Source organism: Cyanistes caeruleus, chromosome 7 (genome assembly GCF_971803275.1).
Source record: "Cyanistes caeruleus chromosome 7, bCyaCae1.hap1.1, whole genome shotgun sequence".
NCBI lineage: Eukaryota > Metazoa > Chordata > Aves > Passeriformes > Paridae > Cyanistes > Cyanistes caeruleus.
The window spans coordinates 1133544-1151113 of NC_141707.1; the positions used below are offsets into that span (position 1 = coordinate 1133544).

The 17570-nt window shown below is 37.3% G+C and overlaps 1 protein-coding gene across 2 annotated transcripts in view; it reads right to left on the minus strand.

Annotated features, from left to right (window-relative positions):
• Nucleotides 1-1162: 1162 nt before the first annotated feature.
• LOC147652052 (receptor expression-enhancing protein 3-like) overlaps nt 1163-17570 on the minus strand; it is a 165733-nt gene continuing 149325 nt past the window's right edge. For both annotated transcript variants that reach the window (XM_086897709.1, XM_086897711.1), the window contains exons 5-8: nt 16894-17007; nt 9621-9768; nt 5642-5793; nt 1163-4898 (exon numbers count right to left, since the gene is read on the minus strand). In XM_086897709.1, the coding sequence (XP_086753835.1) occupies nt 5789-5793; nt 9621-9768; nt 16894-17007 (267 nt within the window). In that variant the 3' untranslated portion in view covers nt 1163-4898; nt 5642-5788. The remainder of the gene's footprint in view (nt 4899-5641; nt 5794-9620; nt 9769-16893; nt 17008-17570) is intronic.

Genomic DNA, 17570 nt, shown 5'->3' on the forward strand with positions numbered 1-17570 from the left:
TGTTGCTGAAATTTGGCAAAGGCAGGCAGATATAAGACAGGCTCCCATTCTGTCCCCTGAGTACATCTACATAAAGGAAGAAAATAATTTTGGAAGTCTACTGCTTTTACAATACATATTAGATTTCCCCTCCTATTCCACCATTTGTTTTCCCATACTAGTGAGGAGAATAGGTAATGCCTCAGAACTTAAAAAGCCCCCAGAAACAAAAAACAAAACAACTACAACAAAACCCCCACAAAAGACCTGTCACCATTGCTGTTGCTGAATAATTAACATTTTAACCTAAGATGTATGTACCAGCATTAGTTTTGAATTTTCAGATTATTCCCCGACTGGATCTTACCAGCATCAGGTAGACAGCTTTTAGTCCACTTTCCCACTACCTGCTAAACGTTAGTTGAAGAAATAAAGGAAAAAAGTCAGCATTACTTTCAGACATCCACAATTTCTTGGCAGGGTGCTTGTACTGCATGAACTTTTCTGACATCAGAAACTGAATCATGGCAAGGTCCCTTAAGAGTCAGTGTGTGCTTCTGGGATGGATTTTCATAATGCTTAAAAATCATTTATTGCTACTGTCTTTTAAATCTTTCTCCTCAATGAACCATATAAAAAATATATTTTATTGAGGCTTGAAAACAAGCCTTGAGGAAGCCTTGCAAACAAGGCCTAGAAAATGTGGTTACTGAGGTTTTTACTTGAGTTTTGGTAGGGGTGTTAACAGATGACTTGAAGGGAGGTTTGAAAAAGGAAAGGGCCAAATTCACCTATGCATGTCCTCCTCTGGACTACCAGAAGAACCCTGACTAGGGAATACAGAACAAAATCAGTTTCATGTCCAGCAGTTCCACAGGAAGTTACACTCTTTTGGGACATTGAGCAATTCAATTTTAATTCACTCTGAACCAAGCACCTAATCAAACCAGGTGACACTATAGTATGTTCAAGTTGCCTCTGGCAGGGTACATTTTATTTCAGCCTAAATCAGCTTCAAACTTGGGGGCAGAAAATCAAGAGTAGCTTAGTCATAATTCAACGAGTTTTAAAAGTTTCTCCAAACTTCAGATAGATTGTTTTTGTGTTTGAACCATTATAATAAGTAACAGAATACAGATTACATAGTGACTAGGTTTATAATAGTAATTCAGATAATAAAATATCCACTGCATCTTGCTCAAAGCAGTATTTATTAAAGACAGCATCAAGGTAAGTCAATGCATAATGAAGTTTCCATCCTACAAATATGTAAACAAGTTGACAGCAAGTTATTACTATAATATAAAAATTAAAGCTTACATTGCATTTTTTTAAAGCTACTACCTTCAGTCCAAATGTATATTCTGTGGTTTGTAGCATTTAACAGTATAAGTTCTTGAAAAATGTTAAAGTATTGCCTTTGCACATACATTTTTGTAGAAAAAATACCTTAAAATACCAACTTCCCATTAATGAAAGCAACACCAAAAGTAAAACATATTTTTGTCATGAACAGTACATTGAATGCGCCCAGAATTTTCTCCACCATTCTCTTTTACTAAGTTACCTTCTATTTTAAAATTCATTATATTTTGCAAAATGTATATTGGATATTATTTGGTTAGTTTCACATAGCAAAGGAATTAGCAATATTGGCAATTACATTGTAATCAAAGTCCAGCCTAAGCTTATTTGCAGCTGAGGCCACCAATTTAATCCTCATCTCAGACTGGGTATTTTAGAAGTACAGTAGGCTCTTGCTAAGAGAGCCGTCAGTTCAGATATATTTTGGAAAGGCTTCAAACCTTTATACGATTTAAATGGAAATACATATTCTCCTTTAAAACACTTTTAAACCCCAAGTCTTTGTTTAAGTACACCAGCAGTCCTGTTGGTGGCAGTCAGTCAGTTCTCAGAAAACACTTTTTTCAGAAGATTAGATAATTTGGCATGAACTACATTTTACATTCCAAATCCACAATGAATAATAAACATCAGTTTTTAACATTTTTTTCAAGAAGTTTCCTGTAAGAGCTAGACAGATGACTTCTGCAGTTGCTAAGGCAAGAAAAGTTTGAAAATTTCCTGTAACTAAAGTTAAAAGATTGTAATATTTCAAACCCAAACTAAACTAAATTCAGTAAGGAGAACTATGTATCACTGGGATGAAAGCTAATCATGCCATTGTGTGCATTGTTAGCATCAGCTAACAATGAACAGTAAGAGGAAAAAAATTAAGATAATCCAGTGAACAAGTCTGAGGATGAATTCAAAGATCAAAATCAGTCTGAGATATAAAAAGAAAATATTTTTAGAGTTGGCTATTAGAATGAAGACAACAGCTAGGAAAACATTGAAGATTTGGTCATGTAAGATCTGAAAGAAGTACATTTTTATGCAAACAGTAATGAATATTAATAACACTGCCAGTTTTCCTAATTCCATGCAAGTTCCAGATAGAGGAGTGTTTATTTAGTCTTTATCACTACTGAGCTGGCAAGTTAAGTCTGCCAGAAGTTACAGCCTCAGGTACATAGAGACACATAGAGCAACTTCCCGACATGAGTGTGGTAGAGCCTAAAATACTTCAATGATCTCTAGTCCTAGAGATGGGGTAAAAACACAACTCCCCAAACAGGATCTACATGAACTTGTAACAGGAACTGTAATTCTGAAAAAATGGCTTACCCTACTCCTTCATGCAGGATTATGACTTGTAGAAAGAGGATCTTTTTTTGCAATGCTTGCTGGTAAAACAAGCATGATTAGTTATAGAAAAATGTGTCAGCAAATGCTCAGCTATACAGTAAGAGTGTCCATCTCAGGCCCTGGTTAGTCTACTATTCAGAGACTGGTGAGATGCAAATACAAGAGCTCTAGGTTCCTCAATTTCTTATGTACCTTAACATACAGACAAGCCTCAGGGAAACAGATGAGAAGCACAAACACTCCTGGGGCAGAAGTCCCACACTCCCAGGGAGGTTTTTTCTTGATCACTCCTTGCCTACAGCTCCTTAGAAAAGCTGGATAACTAGGTACAGTTTTGTTTAGGGGATGGGAGTTTTGCACTGTACTCATTTGAGAGACAGCAGCCTTCCTGTCTTCTGGTATCAAACTGAGTTTCTGAGTAAAGTATTGCAAACTTCATCCTTTTAATCACACATGGCCTGCTGGGACTTCTCACTAAAGCACCGAGGTTCCTCAGAGACGCTCTAAGTGCTGTTGCATTTTGAGCACAGCTTTGCACATGGCTTGCAGACATTTCCCACAGCTAGAGAGCAACACCACCAACAGCAGATGATTGTCAATACCTGGGGGAAGGTCTGAGGATTGAAGTCAGAGATCGAAGGATATGAGGAATCCATGCTATGTTCTCTTTGAGGCAAGTCACAAGGTCTGTCCCAAAGATACATAATAAAGTACTATCTGCAAGAAATGGGTTGTTTCTCCCTAAAGCCACAGTAGAAATATAGTCACACAGAAAATTAGAATCAGTCTAATTCTCAGAACTGCAGAAAATAATACCAAAGGTGACCTAAAAAAGTAATTTTGACAAATCACTGCATTGAAAGTCATTTCAAAATTAATCTCTGTGTAGATATGCCATGGGATTCTAGGTTATAAAATGATTCACTAAATCAACTAGATCTTTAGAAGAAGCTATTTATATGCAAATATTTTAGTAATAACTTTAGCAATAAAAAAAAAAGTACTACACAGACCATCTTAGAATCCACATATAGTATGAAATATACACTCATACATGTTCTAAAGTACATATATATAAAAATATATTTTTTCTTAAAGCAATGTAGAGCAAAACTAAACCAGGGCCTGACTAACCTATCATATATGACTTTACGGCAGCATGACTTGAACACACAGCTCATGGGCTGATAAGATCCCTGAGGTGCATCACTGGAATTGCTACAAGTTTTACTTACCACAATTTTAACCAAAATCTGACTTAAATCATGTTATATCTCTTTAGATGGAGGAAGACAGACACGAACAAAACAACCCACAAACAAAAAAAACCACCCAAAACCCCAAAACCACAAAACCTACGCAGCCCGGTAATACATAGAAAGGCACCTGATAATATCATTAGTAGCAGATATCTACAGCATCCTAAGTGTACTTAAGGAATCAAGATGAATTTTAAAAATATCATGAAATACAAGAATTGCTGGCATTCAAAATGTAACTCTAGCCTATGTAGCAAGTCACTAAAATGGCGTGCAGTTGTAAATCATTAAGAGTGTGCAAAACTATACAGTTTTGCATAAAGTGCTGTATGTACCCCAGTTTGCTAAGCTTGGCAATATGACACAAAATGATGAAGTTAAGGATGTATCCTACCTACCTCATCTTTCCTTTTCCTTTCCCACCATCACCCACTGTCCTTTAAACTGTACATTTAAAAATTACACAAAGGCCTTTTCAGGAATTGTAGTTCAGAAAAATGTTTCAAGTATATTTATCTTACAGTGTAAACTTGGGGACACTATGGTTCAATTTTCACAAGCTCTACATACTTACAGCTTCTCTTAATTCAATTTGATTTGCAATTATTTCAATCTGTTCAATACCTCTGGCAAAGGAGTATTTCCTATTACTCATTTTACTCCTATTTAAGGAGTGCTGAAATCCATGCTGTAACTTGTCCAGATTTAAATCTAAACATGACACAATTATAGAAAAACAGAGTAGTACTTTATCTGATCACTTGGGCTCACAAAACCAAGTCCTACCATATCTGTTCATACAGACTCATTCTAGGCATTGTACACAGATCTTTAACACTTGAATTCAAGTTACTATAGTACAGCAGTTGCTCTTGCAGGAATTGTGCAGTACACGTAAAAGTATACAACGGGTCTCTTCTTTACTCTGTATTTTAGTGATCCGTATCGTATCTGAGGGGAAAACAAAATTATAATGAAGTACTAAGTCACATGAAATGGAAATATGATTCACCTCCCCACTAATCCTATTTAGCAAATGTCTTCCAATGTGCTTTGGACACCCGGTTTCACTAAGAGAATCTACCTATGACTGAATAAGATAAAGTTTCAACAGAATTGGGCAAGAAGAGTAAGTATCAATTGTTTTCCTGGAATGACCCAAAAACTTTTATGAGACTTCACAGAGATTTATACTGGAGTATCTTTAAATTTTGTGATGCATGCACTAGGATGCTAAGTAGGATCTTCTCTTTGTAGATCACAAAGAGTCAGGCTGTTTGTCTATGGCAACTAAAAAATTCTGAATATTCTTTATCTATTAAACAGCAGATGTTTAAGTGTGCACAACACACAGATAATATTATTGTTATCCATACCCCTTTCAAGGCGAACACTTCCTGAAATTAGGCTTGGTGGTGCCAAAATTAGCATTTCAAATACAGAGTCTGTTTCGTCTCCTCTCCCTTGCTCCTTGCTTCATTAATTTCATACATATATTTCCCCTAAACACATCAAACTACAAAAGCTCCAAACTTAGATATTGTTGTCACATGCTTTCTTCCCCATTTAGCATTCTGGAACCCAGTTATTGTTGACAACTTCTCCAATATTAAAAATAAAAATAAATTTCTGCACTAAGAATAATGCCAATATACACTGAAAGAACAAACTCAATTAACCAGGATTATACTTGCTTCTTTACGGCCTTTAATAGTTTTCACAGACTTCATACTCTGAGTTCTGCGAAGGCCTCTCGGAGCGAACATTTCATCCTCCGAATGTGTCCCCTCCATCTCTTCATCTGTTTTATCATCTCCAGGATTTTTTTCCAGTGGGGTTTTCTAACCTTTAGAAAAAAAATATTTAAAAAATAGTAGCTGTAACTTTTTGACTTCTAAGAAAGCAGCGATTTTTATCGTGATTTATGCTTTTAGATGATGTGCTTATTTCAAAACAGAAACATCTACTTTGCCACGAGTTTGGTGCTTCTAATCCTGCCACTTGGTTCCACATGTATGTAATGCAGTGCTTCTTCAGTTGTCAAGACTGAAATCACAAGTTTGCTGACATCTTCTGCTTTACACTGAACTGCAAAAACTTGAGTTATTATCTAAAGAAGTACCTAAGATTTTAGGACACAATCCACATGAGAAGGTGGTTACACTTATAATAAGCCTTTAAAGATCCCTCCCAATACAAACCATTTGATGACTTGCATTCATAGGATCTTTCTTCATACACTCATCCTCCTGCATTTTTAATACCAAAGCTTCTTTCATTTCGGTAACACACCAAAGTACTGTTAAGAGTTGTTAACATACTACAAAACCAGGACCAAGATTATTACCGAAGACTCTCACTAGAGGGCACTAACTGCTTAAAAATACACTCCGAAAGCTCCTTGGGGTCCAACAGCCCCGAATCTCCACCACAGACCTATCGCAAAGCTACCAAATCCAGTCTGATTCCTTCCTCCACTGAACACTCCTTTTATCCCAGAATCTACTGGCGGTAACACTCAGGAACACCTTTTAGACTCTAAACCAAATTTTATCAATGACCTGTGTACATTTTATCTTAAGCCAATATTTTATTTAGGCTTATCTAATTTTTTTCATCAATTTTTTTCCCTAGAAATTAGAATCACATCATCCATTCCACAGCTACTTGAGACAAACATTCGGTCATTCTCTTCTGCCATTTTAGAGGCAACATGTCTCTGCTTCTAGTACAGTTTCAATTAATCTTTTTCAACACAGAAGATTTGAATCACATCTCTTTCTCTGTTTCAGAGTAGCAGTGTTTGCAGTGACACCAATACTTTTTTATCTGCATTTGTAATACCTGATGCATCGGCATCCCATCTGCCTTTTTCACAGCAAGAGCACTGCCAGCTCAGCATCATCCTACAATCCACATCCTACAGCTAGGCCTTTTAAATCAATTTGCAGAGAACTCCTGGCCCAGACAAAAAAAAAGATCCAGCTCAGCACAAGAGAATATTGCTACACAGTGTTCCTAAATCTATGTGTACTTTTGATCTTTTTTAAGTTCCTAATGCTGAAGAAAATTCAAAGAAAACATGAGAGGTGTATGCTAGATGAGACCAGGACCAGAAAAGATTAATTAAGTTCAACTAGCTGTAAGAAAGCTTTTTGACATTTGAGATTGAATCTCACAATCGGTGATTATTTATATAGTATAAACTGAAGAATTTTTTTAAAAAAAATTAGAGCATTTTAAAGCTATTTCAGATAGGTAAATAATGCTCTCTTACTGAGGAACAGATCCTGCACAACAGCTGCAGTGACATTATCTCTAGTGCAGCTCTTTGTGAATTCTTGGCTTTCTCTCTAGCCAGAGGCTCCAGTTCACTCTGCCCTGCACAGGATACCTTCTGGAAACTCCAATTCAGATTAGGTCCCTTCAGCTGGTCACCTATTCCTTAGAATGGGCTAGCACACTATTCATGAAATTCCTTGGACCCCACAAATGCTATCCATCCCCAAAATGGAGGGATGAGAAGGAATGACAGTCTTAGGTGAAAAGAAATAGCCCAGACCCACTTCTTTTGTGGGAAACAGCAGTTCCTATACATCACAGTCTTGCTATTTAAAAATTACGTAGTTAGCAGACCTTCAGCAAAACCTTCCTTCAAGCATCACAAGCTCAAGGGCAAAGTGATGATGACAATAACAGTATATGTAACATAATAATGAAATAATACTATCTTTCAACAAGACCATATATTGATCACCACACACCATCGTCTGAGTGTTAATAGACATCAGTCTATTATGACAACTTGATGCCTTTATTATTCGTATCACCATATACAATTTTACATTTTGATCTATTACTACAAACCTGGTGTTGTGGTTTTAAAGCAGTAACTAAAAAATCACTAGAAAACTTACTTATTTCTTGCTGCGAGATGTGGACTAGAACAAGAGCAAAACAGGCTTAAAACTTAAAAGGAATAAAGAAGGTTTATTAACAAAAACTACAAGAATAAGAAACCAGAATAAAACCTCCAGAACAACCCTTTTCTGGCTCACTACCCAACCATTCCCTTGTTCACATGACAACATAGAGACAAAAAGAACTCTTTTGTTTAAAACAGTCCCAATTCTTGCTAGAGTCTTTTCATCAGTCTTTGCAGAGAAACAGAAGTCTTCTTCTGCTACCTATGGAGTTTCTCACAAGAAAACTATTTCTTTTATAGCTTTCTTTTATAGCTCTGATGCCAGCTGCCTGGAAATTCTGCCATCGGTTCTCTCCTCTCGCTTCACATCACTCTGAGGTGTGTTATGCGTCAAATGAGTCTAGGGATGTCATTTTTAAGGCTGAGTTATTCAAAGGCAAAAGTTCTCTTCATGTGTCTCTGTGAGCTACTCTGGAAACAGAAGTGTTCTCTTTGCCTCTTAAAGGCTGCAAATCTTCAACTATTACTTCTCCCCCTCTGTTCCAGCATCTCACAGTACCACAACCACTTCACCATTTGCTCAAAATCCTCACTTTGAAACACTCCATTCCTCCCAATATACTGTCATGAATTAAAGTTTTTTTCAGAACACTACTGTCCATCTCCATAGCTTTAACAGAAAAATATTTCAGCTTATTAAAGCATCTTCTTCTTTCTCTACCTCCTCTGAGGCTTAATTCCTTTCTTCACTATCTTTGATAGTTTATAGGGTCTCTTTTACATGCTGATCACTTTCTCTCTCTGGAAAAAAGGATTAATCTGCAAGTCTCATCTGGGTAATGAAAGGGTTAAAATCTTGCCCAGGCCTGGTAGGTGGTTCTCTTATCTCTGCCAGAGCGGTGGCTAGAGATGTCTGCGATGGCCTCTCCTTACTTGGCAGTCTCTGGTAAAACTCAGCAGTGGCAGAAACTGCAACCGAGCCAGGGGAACTGGCCTGATCCGGCCTGGGCCTGCTCACCTCCCCGCCACTCCCCTCCGCGACCTTGTCTGGCCTGCTGTGGTGGAGGAGGAGGCTGAGCCGGAACCTGTTACTTCTTCAAAAGCCAGAAACCAAAGAGAACAAGAAATTCTCGGGTTTAGGTCTTAAAGTAGGTGTTCACAGGTTGATCTCACTTTTCAATGGTCAAAACCACTGTCAGTTCTCAGAAATAGCTAGTTATTGGTCGGAGAAAAAACTCCCATCAGCCTCCAGCAGTTTTAACTTCCCTGGCTCTCAAAGCTAATATTAAAGGTGAAGAACTTAATCTATAAAGCAGGAGATTGGGAATACTAGTATCATAAAGTCACCCCAGGACACCTGGTGAAGTAATTTCTATTAATTTTCTCTTTTATTTACTGAGCTTCCATATGTTTTCATGTTTAACTTCTTTTACATTTGTCACAGAAACACTACTTAATCATATAACGTTTGACTTCCAATTAAGTTTTACTTTGGTAATAAGTTCTTGTTGCCAATTGGCAATGACAGGAGTAATGAATACAGTGTGATTACACTGGGAGTGGATGAGAGAAGAAAGTAATTCAGGAAGAATTGAACTGCCATAATTTACTTTGAGTGTACTCTGTTTAAGTCTACTGGAGTTCTTTGAGGCCTTTTCCATTTAGAAAGAGGGTAAATGCATTTCTGCTCTTCCACTTTTGCTTTGGGTGAATTGTTCTTTTAGGCAGGGAAAAGAAAAGATACATACCTGAAGATTCACTTGCAGAGGCTCTGGTTTTCTTTTTAGCTTCTGGCAATGTCTGATAAGGTCTCTGTCCAACAGACTCATCTCCTTGTATAGCAGTCAAATCATGCATACTGAAACTTCTCAGTTTCTCAGTTATTGCACCTTGGCTCTGAAATACAACAACAGTATCTTTGGAAACCAGGCAGAGGTTTAACTTTGCTGCTCAGCTTGGGTTAAGATGTTTAAGCCCATGCTTCCTTGCTGCACAACAAAATACATTGAACATACACATGCAGCTGCTTTACATCTGATTTAGGTATTACTTTTACCCATGCTTAACTGTACATTGCTTGCAGATGACAAAGTTACACATGCTAGCAGCTTAATTACAAATGCTGCACTTCACTCCTTTAATCAGAGCAAATAAAGACGTGGGCGAGGGCAAGTGTTTAAAAGAAACACACATCAGAAATGTTAACTTCAAGCATAGCAGCTCAAGGTAGCATGACAGTAACACCTGCATTTTAAAGAGTATGGTTGAAGATAGTTTTCTTCTGCTATTTTATATTTTATCCTCCACAAATCTGAATAAAGTGAAGGAGAAACATGTTAAAAATACAATCTGTAACATTAATTCAAATAACTGAGAAACTGGCAGCACTACAAAAGGAGCTCCAGTTGACAGAAACTTGAAACTACAAACCAAAGAGGTCCAGTCTGGACTACAGGATAGCAAGTTCTCTTACTAGTATAGCTTCACTGACATAATACCAATGCAAAATCGAATGCTACACAGGAGAATAGTTAATCACATATGAACATTAAGTATTCCTTCTCCAATTGTCTTCACTTCTTTTCTGTATGGAACATATGGAAATTTCCCTGTTGGAAAGAAAGGTCATCCAGCAGCTCTTTCATCTTACATTAGATGATGTTACTACTAAAGCATTAAAGATTAATTTATTACACAAGCAACTAAAAGAATATGACCACGAGTAAAGTACTCAAAGTCATGTTAAAATAACACCTTATTCTTCCCTCTCTGGCAGAAGGCAAAAAATAACCATTTTAGGGAAAGGTTAACAAGCCTGTGCATGAATTCCACTTCAAGCAAGTGTTAAAATAGTTAATTTCATTCTTACAAATGAAGATTTTAAGTAAAATTCTTTGTTTGATCAGCATGTTAGCTAGCAGGAGCAGAAACCTGGGTACAATTCCATACAACTTTTTCTGCAACAGCACCAGCAGAAGGCAATTCTGGTGTTGCTGGCCACAGCCGTTTGTTCCCGCACTTATGACAACAACTGTTTGCCATTGGTAGACCAGCATACTGAATTATTCCATGCTAAGAATAGCCATGTAAAGTGAAGAGACAATTGAATGAAAGCTATTTGAGTTTGCTTGGGTACCAAAGGGCAGGAGGGAAAAGTGGCTGAAACCTAATTTTAATTTTCTAATATCTAGCTATTAGTACAGTATATAAAATTAACATAGTGAACAGAGTGCTATTTAAGCACAAGAAACCTATTATAATTCTTACTCCACCATTCATACATTGTCACCAAACAATAACAAAGAAAAGGTTTCTTGTGAGAGAAGTAGGAGCCTTAACTTTTCTCTCTCTTTCTACAAACTTGTATGATTACTCAGTTCTCAAAAACTTAAGTACAGCTTGCCTTTGAGTTAAAAATGCCCTATGAATGCTGTACAGTGTCTGTATTAAAGGTTATAGAAATTATGAAGTCAAATTGATTTCCCCAAAATGGCTTAAGACAGGTCTCCTAAGGTTCCTCCTAAGGCAGAAAAAATCCTGCCCTTCCACTACTCCACTTCTTGTACTGAAAAGCATTTCAAGTAAAATACATCAGAAACCAGCTATACTTTACCAGCTGCTAGGACATGGAGAAGAGGACTGGAGAAAGAACTGCTTCTTTTGACAAGTAACAGCTTACAGTATATACATTACTCTGCTATAGCATAAAGACTGTTCATCAGTCCATGTCCAATGCTTGAAGAGGACTTAAGTCTCAGTCACTGAATGCTGGTGAATATGTAAAATGGGCCTAGTTGGTTCACAGCAGAATCCATACAAATTCAGCACAATTCCACTCACCAAATGTGAAGAGTCTACTTAAAATAGTGACAGAAGCTGGTTTTGGCCAGCAGCAGAAGTATAGAAAGACACTTGTTTAGTTGCCCAGAAAGTTCATTCATCATGTGATATACTACAAAAAGACATTTGGAAATTGTATAGCAACTAAACATAACAACTAAAATACTAAGAATTCACATTACAAGCCTGTAGTTCTTATTCCACTGTAGATAAAGGACTAGATCCAAGCTAGGAACATTCAACCCTATTTTCCAGTGAAGCTTTTGGATACAGAATTTTGTTTTTCAAAGGGGAAAAAAAAGTCAAGGATGTGCCATAAAATAACATTGTGCCCTTAACCAAACTGCATGGTTGAGCTGGAGCTCCTGTGGCGCCTCAGAGAGGACGTAAATGGGCCCTTCGTTTCAGAACTACTTGCCAAGATGGAAAGTTTTACTCAAGTTACACACAGTTACACACAGAAAGCATTGAGAAGTTTGAAAGGATATGTATACAAATAAAGATGCAGTACACATGCCTGAGAGTCACAGTAGGAGTGGGAGTTGCACAACAACCGGACAGTCCCCATCACACATACTAACCCTATATAGATACTCCCTACAGTGCCTCCAGTCTCTATCCCACCCCTGGGAACATCCAGTCTAGCCAAATCAAGATTGATATCTACTTTAACTCCACTGCATAGACTGAAGGACAAATTCAAGGTGTTCTGTGGGAGTGTACATATCACTGTGCTTACACTGCATGTAAGACTTAAGATTCTTCCACCCCCACGCTCAAAAGCAGCTGTTAATTGCTTTCTGCTGAAGCAAAGCGTTCTGTGAAGATCTGGATTACTATCAGCTTAGGATAAAAGTCTGGCTGAAAAATATTAAATTCTTTCCTACTGCAGGAAATGTGTGATTAAATGTTCTCCACTGCAGGAAATGTGAGAGTAACATTGACATTTAAAATAATGCTTTAAGAGCTTTGATATTTTGTTTGAAAGGTCAGAGTTACAGCTTGAAAGCAACATGTTTGCCCTAAAAACTGAAATTCAGTTGTAGGTGGAGCAGAAGAGGACCTCCTGCTTCCACTCCCATGCCATGGATATGGCAGAAGCTGCCAGCTCTCCGCAGATATACACACTCCAAGATGCTGCTCAGGAGAAGATGGCAGAGCAGTTACCACTGGTGGCCAGTTATACTGACAGTTCCTGCCAGTAAGGAAGGTATACATTAGGTTGCACTCAGGCCAGAGGCTGGTGACTAAATTACAGCATAAAAGATTGAGACACATATATTTACAATGCCAGGGGAAGAAAAAAAAAATTTTAAAAAAATCACACAACTTAGCACTGAAATTTCTATGTATGCAAACACTGAAGAGGGATGAACTGTGAAGTCTGTGTGTTGTCTTAAAGAAAATGCAAGTCTTTGAGAATGATTTTTCTTCATTATTCAATAGCATTTCCTAAAACATACTAACCATTTTTTGGAGTCCACATTCATTAACAGTGACCAATGTGACCAATTAAAGTCATAATATGTTTTTAAATCAATTTTTAAAAATAAATAAAGCCTATTTAAGGGTCTCCTTTCAAGTCTACTCAGCCTCTGGTATGTTATTAGTATGCAGTCTCATCAGCTGACCCTCATAAATGAAATTACATTTTCTATTCTGTTATTGAGCATGTGCTTTTACAGTCTGTATGCTTAACCCAGGGAAGTAAACAAACACCACTTTGTCTGCCTCAGGGACTCTTTGTTCTTTAAATTGGACTTGCACCCCCCACTGGCCGGGATCACTGACAGAAGCTGCCTGCCTCCCTTGGACGAGTTCTCAATGGACTCTACAGCATGCAGTACCCACATTCTCAGCTCTTCTCTCCCTGATCCAATCCAAGCTGACAGGGAATGACTTCTGTTCCCTCTCAACGTGGAGAGGGACTCCTGTCCCGTGAATAACCTCTGCAGCATGACAGGCTGTCCCAGCAGGGAGGAGGATGAAAGCAGTACTGCTCCCCATAGTGATACTGGCTGTGTGCCACAGCTGGCTGCAAGATACCTCCTTCCTCTGCCATGTCCTGAGTGAGAACAAGGGGAAGTGTGAGCAAGGCCAGGAGAATAACAGTCAATTAGCAAAAGGGCAGCAGATTCAGGATGACTAGAACACATTCAGAAAACACAGCCCTCAAAACATATTATCATCACCAATAACACTTTACAAATTAACACTATTTGTGTAACCCCATAAGCTGTGAAATACCCCCCGAGTATTTCACAGCTTAATTAGCAGTCCCCCTGCTCATAATGATAAAGACACCAGATTTCACTAGTAGCTCAAGAAATCTGAATGCATGGGTTGGCAGAAATTGAAACACAGAGGTAACCATCATCTCAGAAGACCTGAAAAACAGAGGAGTATGAGATGTATCCAAGTATGAGATGTAGCACTGGAACCTAAGCGCTGTGAATATAATTCCCCCAAATCCATAAACAACTGAGCTATTGAGGTATCTTGTTTTTGATTCCTTAACTAATAAAAATTTCCTTATATACAAATTCAGCACAGACTATCATCTCTAAATTTCCTGAAATCAGGATTTCACAAAGATTTGTTTTCTGACATGCTTATTTAACACTATTTTGCTCATGTATTTAGTAGGTTTTGAAACACTACATTTTATATGACCAGTGGCTAACTAGTACCAGCTAAAAATACAGTATGAGAATGTAAGCTATAAGTCAATACTCTTGCCAAATACATTTAAATTTAACTATAGGGGAGAGGGTTTAAATCTATGTCAAATTTCAGTAGACTCACCTGGCTGGCTGCTCCAACCTCCCTAACAGAGCCAGCATTACCTTTTAATGGTAATCCCCTATTCCTTTGACAACCCTTGAAGAAAATCACTCTCTTCCACATTTGATATTCAAAATATTTCAGTAAGTTTCCAAGCCATTTTTAACACCCTCCTAAAGTCACTATAAGCAGTTTTCTTGGACACTTTAGTGTCTTTTGACATAGGTTTAATCTTGCACATGTTTAGCCTCTCCCCCTCTCCTAATTTGAGATCTGCTATGTCAGAATAAGTATGTGTGCTCTATTTAAAAAAAAAAAAAAAAAAGAATAGTGGTGAAAGTGTGTCCTGATCCCACTACTTCAATTCAATTCCTGAAATCATATAGCATGCTCCACCAGCTCTTGGTGAAGGGATAATAATTTCACCTGCTAGAGGCAGCAGTTAACTCTTGAAAAACAGGGAACAAAATCAAGAACGCATGCATTGTGTCCATTTGCTTGCATGAAGCAGGCATGCTCAGCATTTTGGAATGACAAACATAAGAGGCTTAACATGCCAAAATAAAGATTTTATTTATTTTTTTTTCAGTGAGTCTTCTCTTTCATCTGTTTAAAAATCGTGCCTATTTTAGGTCTTGGTATTGTGGTGGTTTTTTTTCGCAAGCATCTGATCTGCACTGAACTAATTCTGTACAAATATTCATGAGCGTGTTTAACAAGTTTTAACAAAAAGAGCAGGCATCTTGCGAGTCACAGCTGAATAGCAATGAAGTCTAAACATAGACATTTCAGAAAAAGTTATTCATTATTTCAGAAAAGATTGAGGAGATATTGGTGTTATTTATTTTACAGTACTTCAGTTACACCCTAAAAGTTACCACAGAAATATCCAACCATAGCCAAACATGAAGAACACACACAAATCCTAGGAATCCTTACAGGCGCTTCTTGTAATAAATTTGTAATGCAAAGAACTTGAATTTTAGCATTTAGCAATTAAACTTGATTTCCCCATAGAGCACTTTGGGTGTTTGTTTGTTGGGTTTCCTTGGCTTGTTTAAATAACCTATTTTCACTCTGGATACTTTAATTCCTTTGGTGGTGCATTCTATTGCATTCAAAATTATTTCATGTCTTAAGGCATTATTAAGAATTTGAATAATGAAGAAGAAACACACAGTGATCAAATGCAATCACTTTCTCAGTATTTTAGGCTCATTATGACCATATTTTAAAACAAAAAGTTACAATGCTATACCAGCCACATGCATCTTTAAGAACAGAGAAAATGAGCAAACAAGATATACACGACTACTTTTCCAAAGCTTTTTGAGGTAGCACGTAAAAGTGTAGTTTTTAGGAATGTCTTTTATTTCTAATGCAGAAAGTTCACATAGAAGCCCAGACATTTAAGTTAATGCCAGCTGTACATACTCGACTTTGACAGGCAGGGATCTCTTCGTTGTTTTCTGTTATCTACAGACAGTGTTCAGGTTTTCAGTGCTGTTACTATGAGCACAATGGTTCCATTTATTCCCAGGAAGAAATTAATCATGATTGCCTTAAACCTGTGATTTCACTTGGACATACAACTTTTTCTCTCTATACCTTTTATTTTTTCTTTTTTTCTTTTTTTTTGTGTGTGTGCGTGTGTGTGTGTGTGTGTGTTTTGGTTTGAATTACTATTAGGTAGGATACACATGGTCTGAAGTATATTCCCTTCAGTGGTGCACAAATTGGTTACAATCTTACATATTAGCCTGTATTTTGTCTTTCTAGACCCAGAGCCGTCTGAAATATTAAAGGTAGTGAATTTTTGCGGGAAGGTAATCTAGAAAAAATGACAGATTACTTCATAATTTAATGGCAAATCCATGGCAAAGAAAATGTATTCTAAACACCAATAGGCAGGCTTATGCTTAGCATAATAATTTAATAATTCACTCAAGTTGCAAACAGGTTAATTGTGTCAAGATAATTTTTATCGATGGTAGTAGTCCTTCATGCCTAAATTCATTATGTGGCATTACCTCAGGATGATTGGAGAAAAACAGCAGAAAAGCCAGAAGTCCTTTAAAAAGTTTGTTTACCAGTAAGAAAGCACAACACAGACAGAAAAGAAACAATGGACATCTATGTTAAAAGCCTGCACAGAAAACTGAATGGTAACTTTTGAATTTAGAGTAAATTGATCCTCATAATCCAAGAAATAACTGCAAGCCATCTTAAACAAAAAAACAACAAACGTACTATGAGAAGAGGGCTGCAAGCCTTGAATTGTGTCCCAGGATTTCAATACACTTGCAGAATTTATCTTTTTTATATAAGAGTGGTAAATCCCCAGTGCAATGACACTGATATCAAGCTCAAAAGCAATTAATGCAAGCAGAAACTTACCTTTACAGCTGCTGTCACTGCAGCAGTTGCTGCCAAATTCAACTCCTGCCTTCCAAAATTCACCATGGCCTCATAGCCTCTTTCTTTGGCTTGGACAATGTACTCATCAATCTCCTAAAAGAAAAACGTATTTAAATTTTAGAGGGCTGTTCATAAGAGAGCAAAGTTACCCCACAGTATTATTTTCCCATCAGTAAAGGAAGACAGAAAAATATTTAAGAAAATATTTAATGGGATATATCTTTGTATACAGGTGTTTTATTCATTACAACTCTCTCATTAAAAAAATTATTATATGTGGTCAAACAAGAAGATAAAGTACATCACTTCAGTACAGCTCAGAAACGTTGCAAAATGTTCCTTAGAGAGTGTAAGCTTAACTTGTTGGACAGAAGTTCTTCAAGAAATATCATGCATTTCAAGAAATAACATCATCTTACATGAAGAACTCAGTCAGCTCCCTAGAAAGGTAGAGTCAACTTGCAAAGAACTTCCAAACCCACAGCTTTGAAATAGTTAAGTACCAAGGACAAAACAGTTACGACATTTATCTCCAGCTCTGGTAAATGCCTGGAGTTGAAGATAAAGACTGCAAGGTACTTCCCAATAGTTTGGAGAGTACAGGGAAGTATCCCTCTAGCTCACAAAGTTGCAAGTTGTTTATTGCACAACATTCA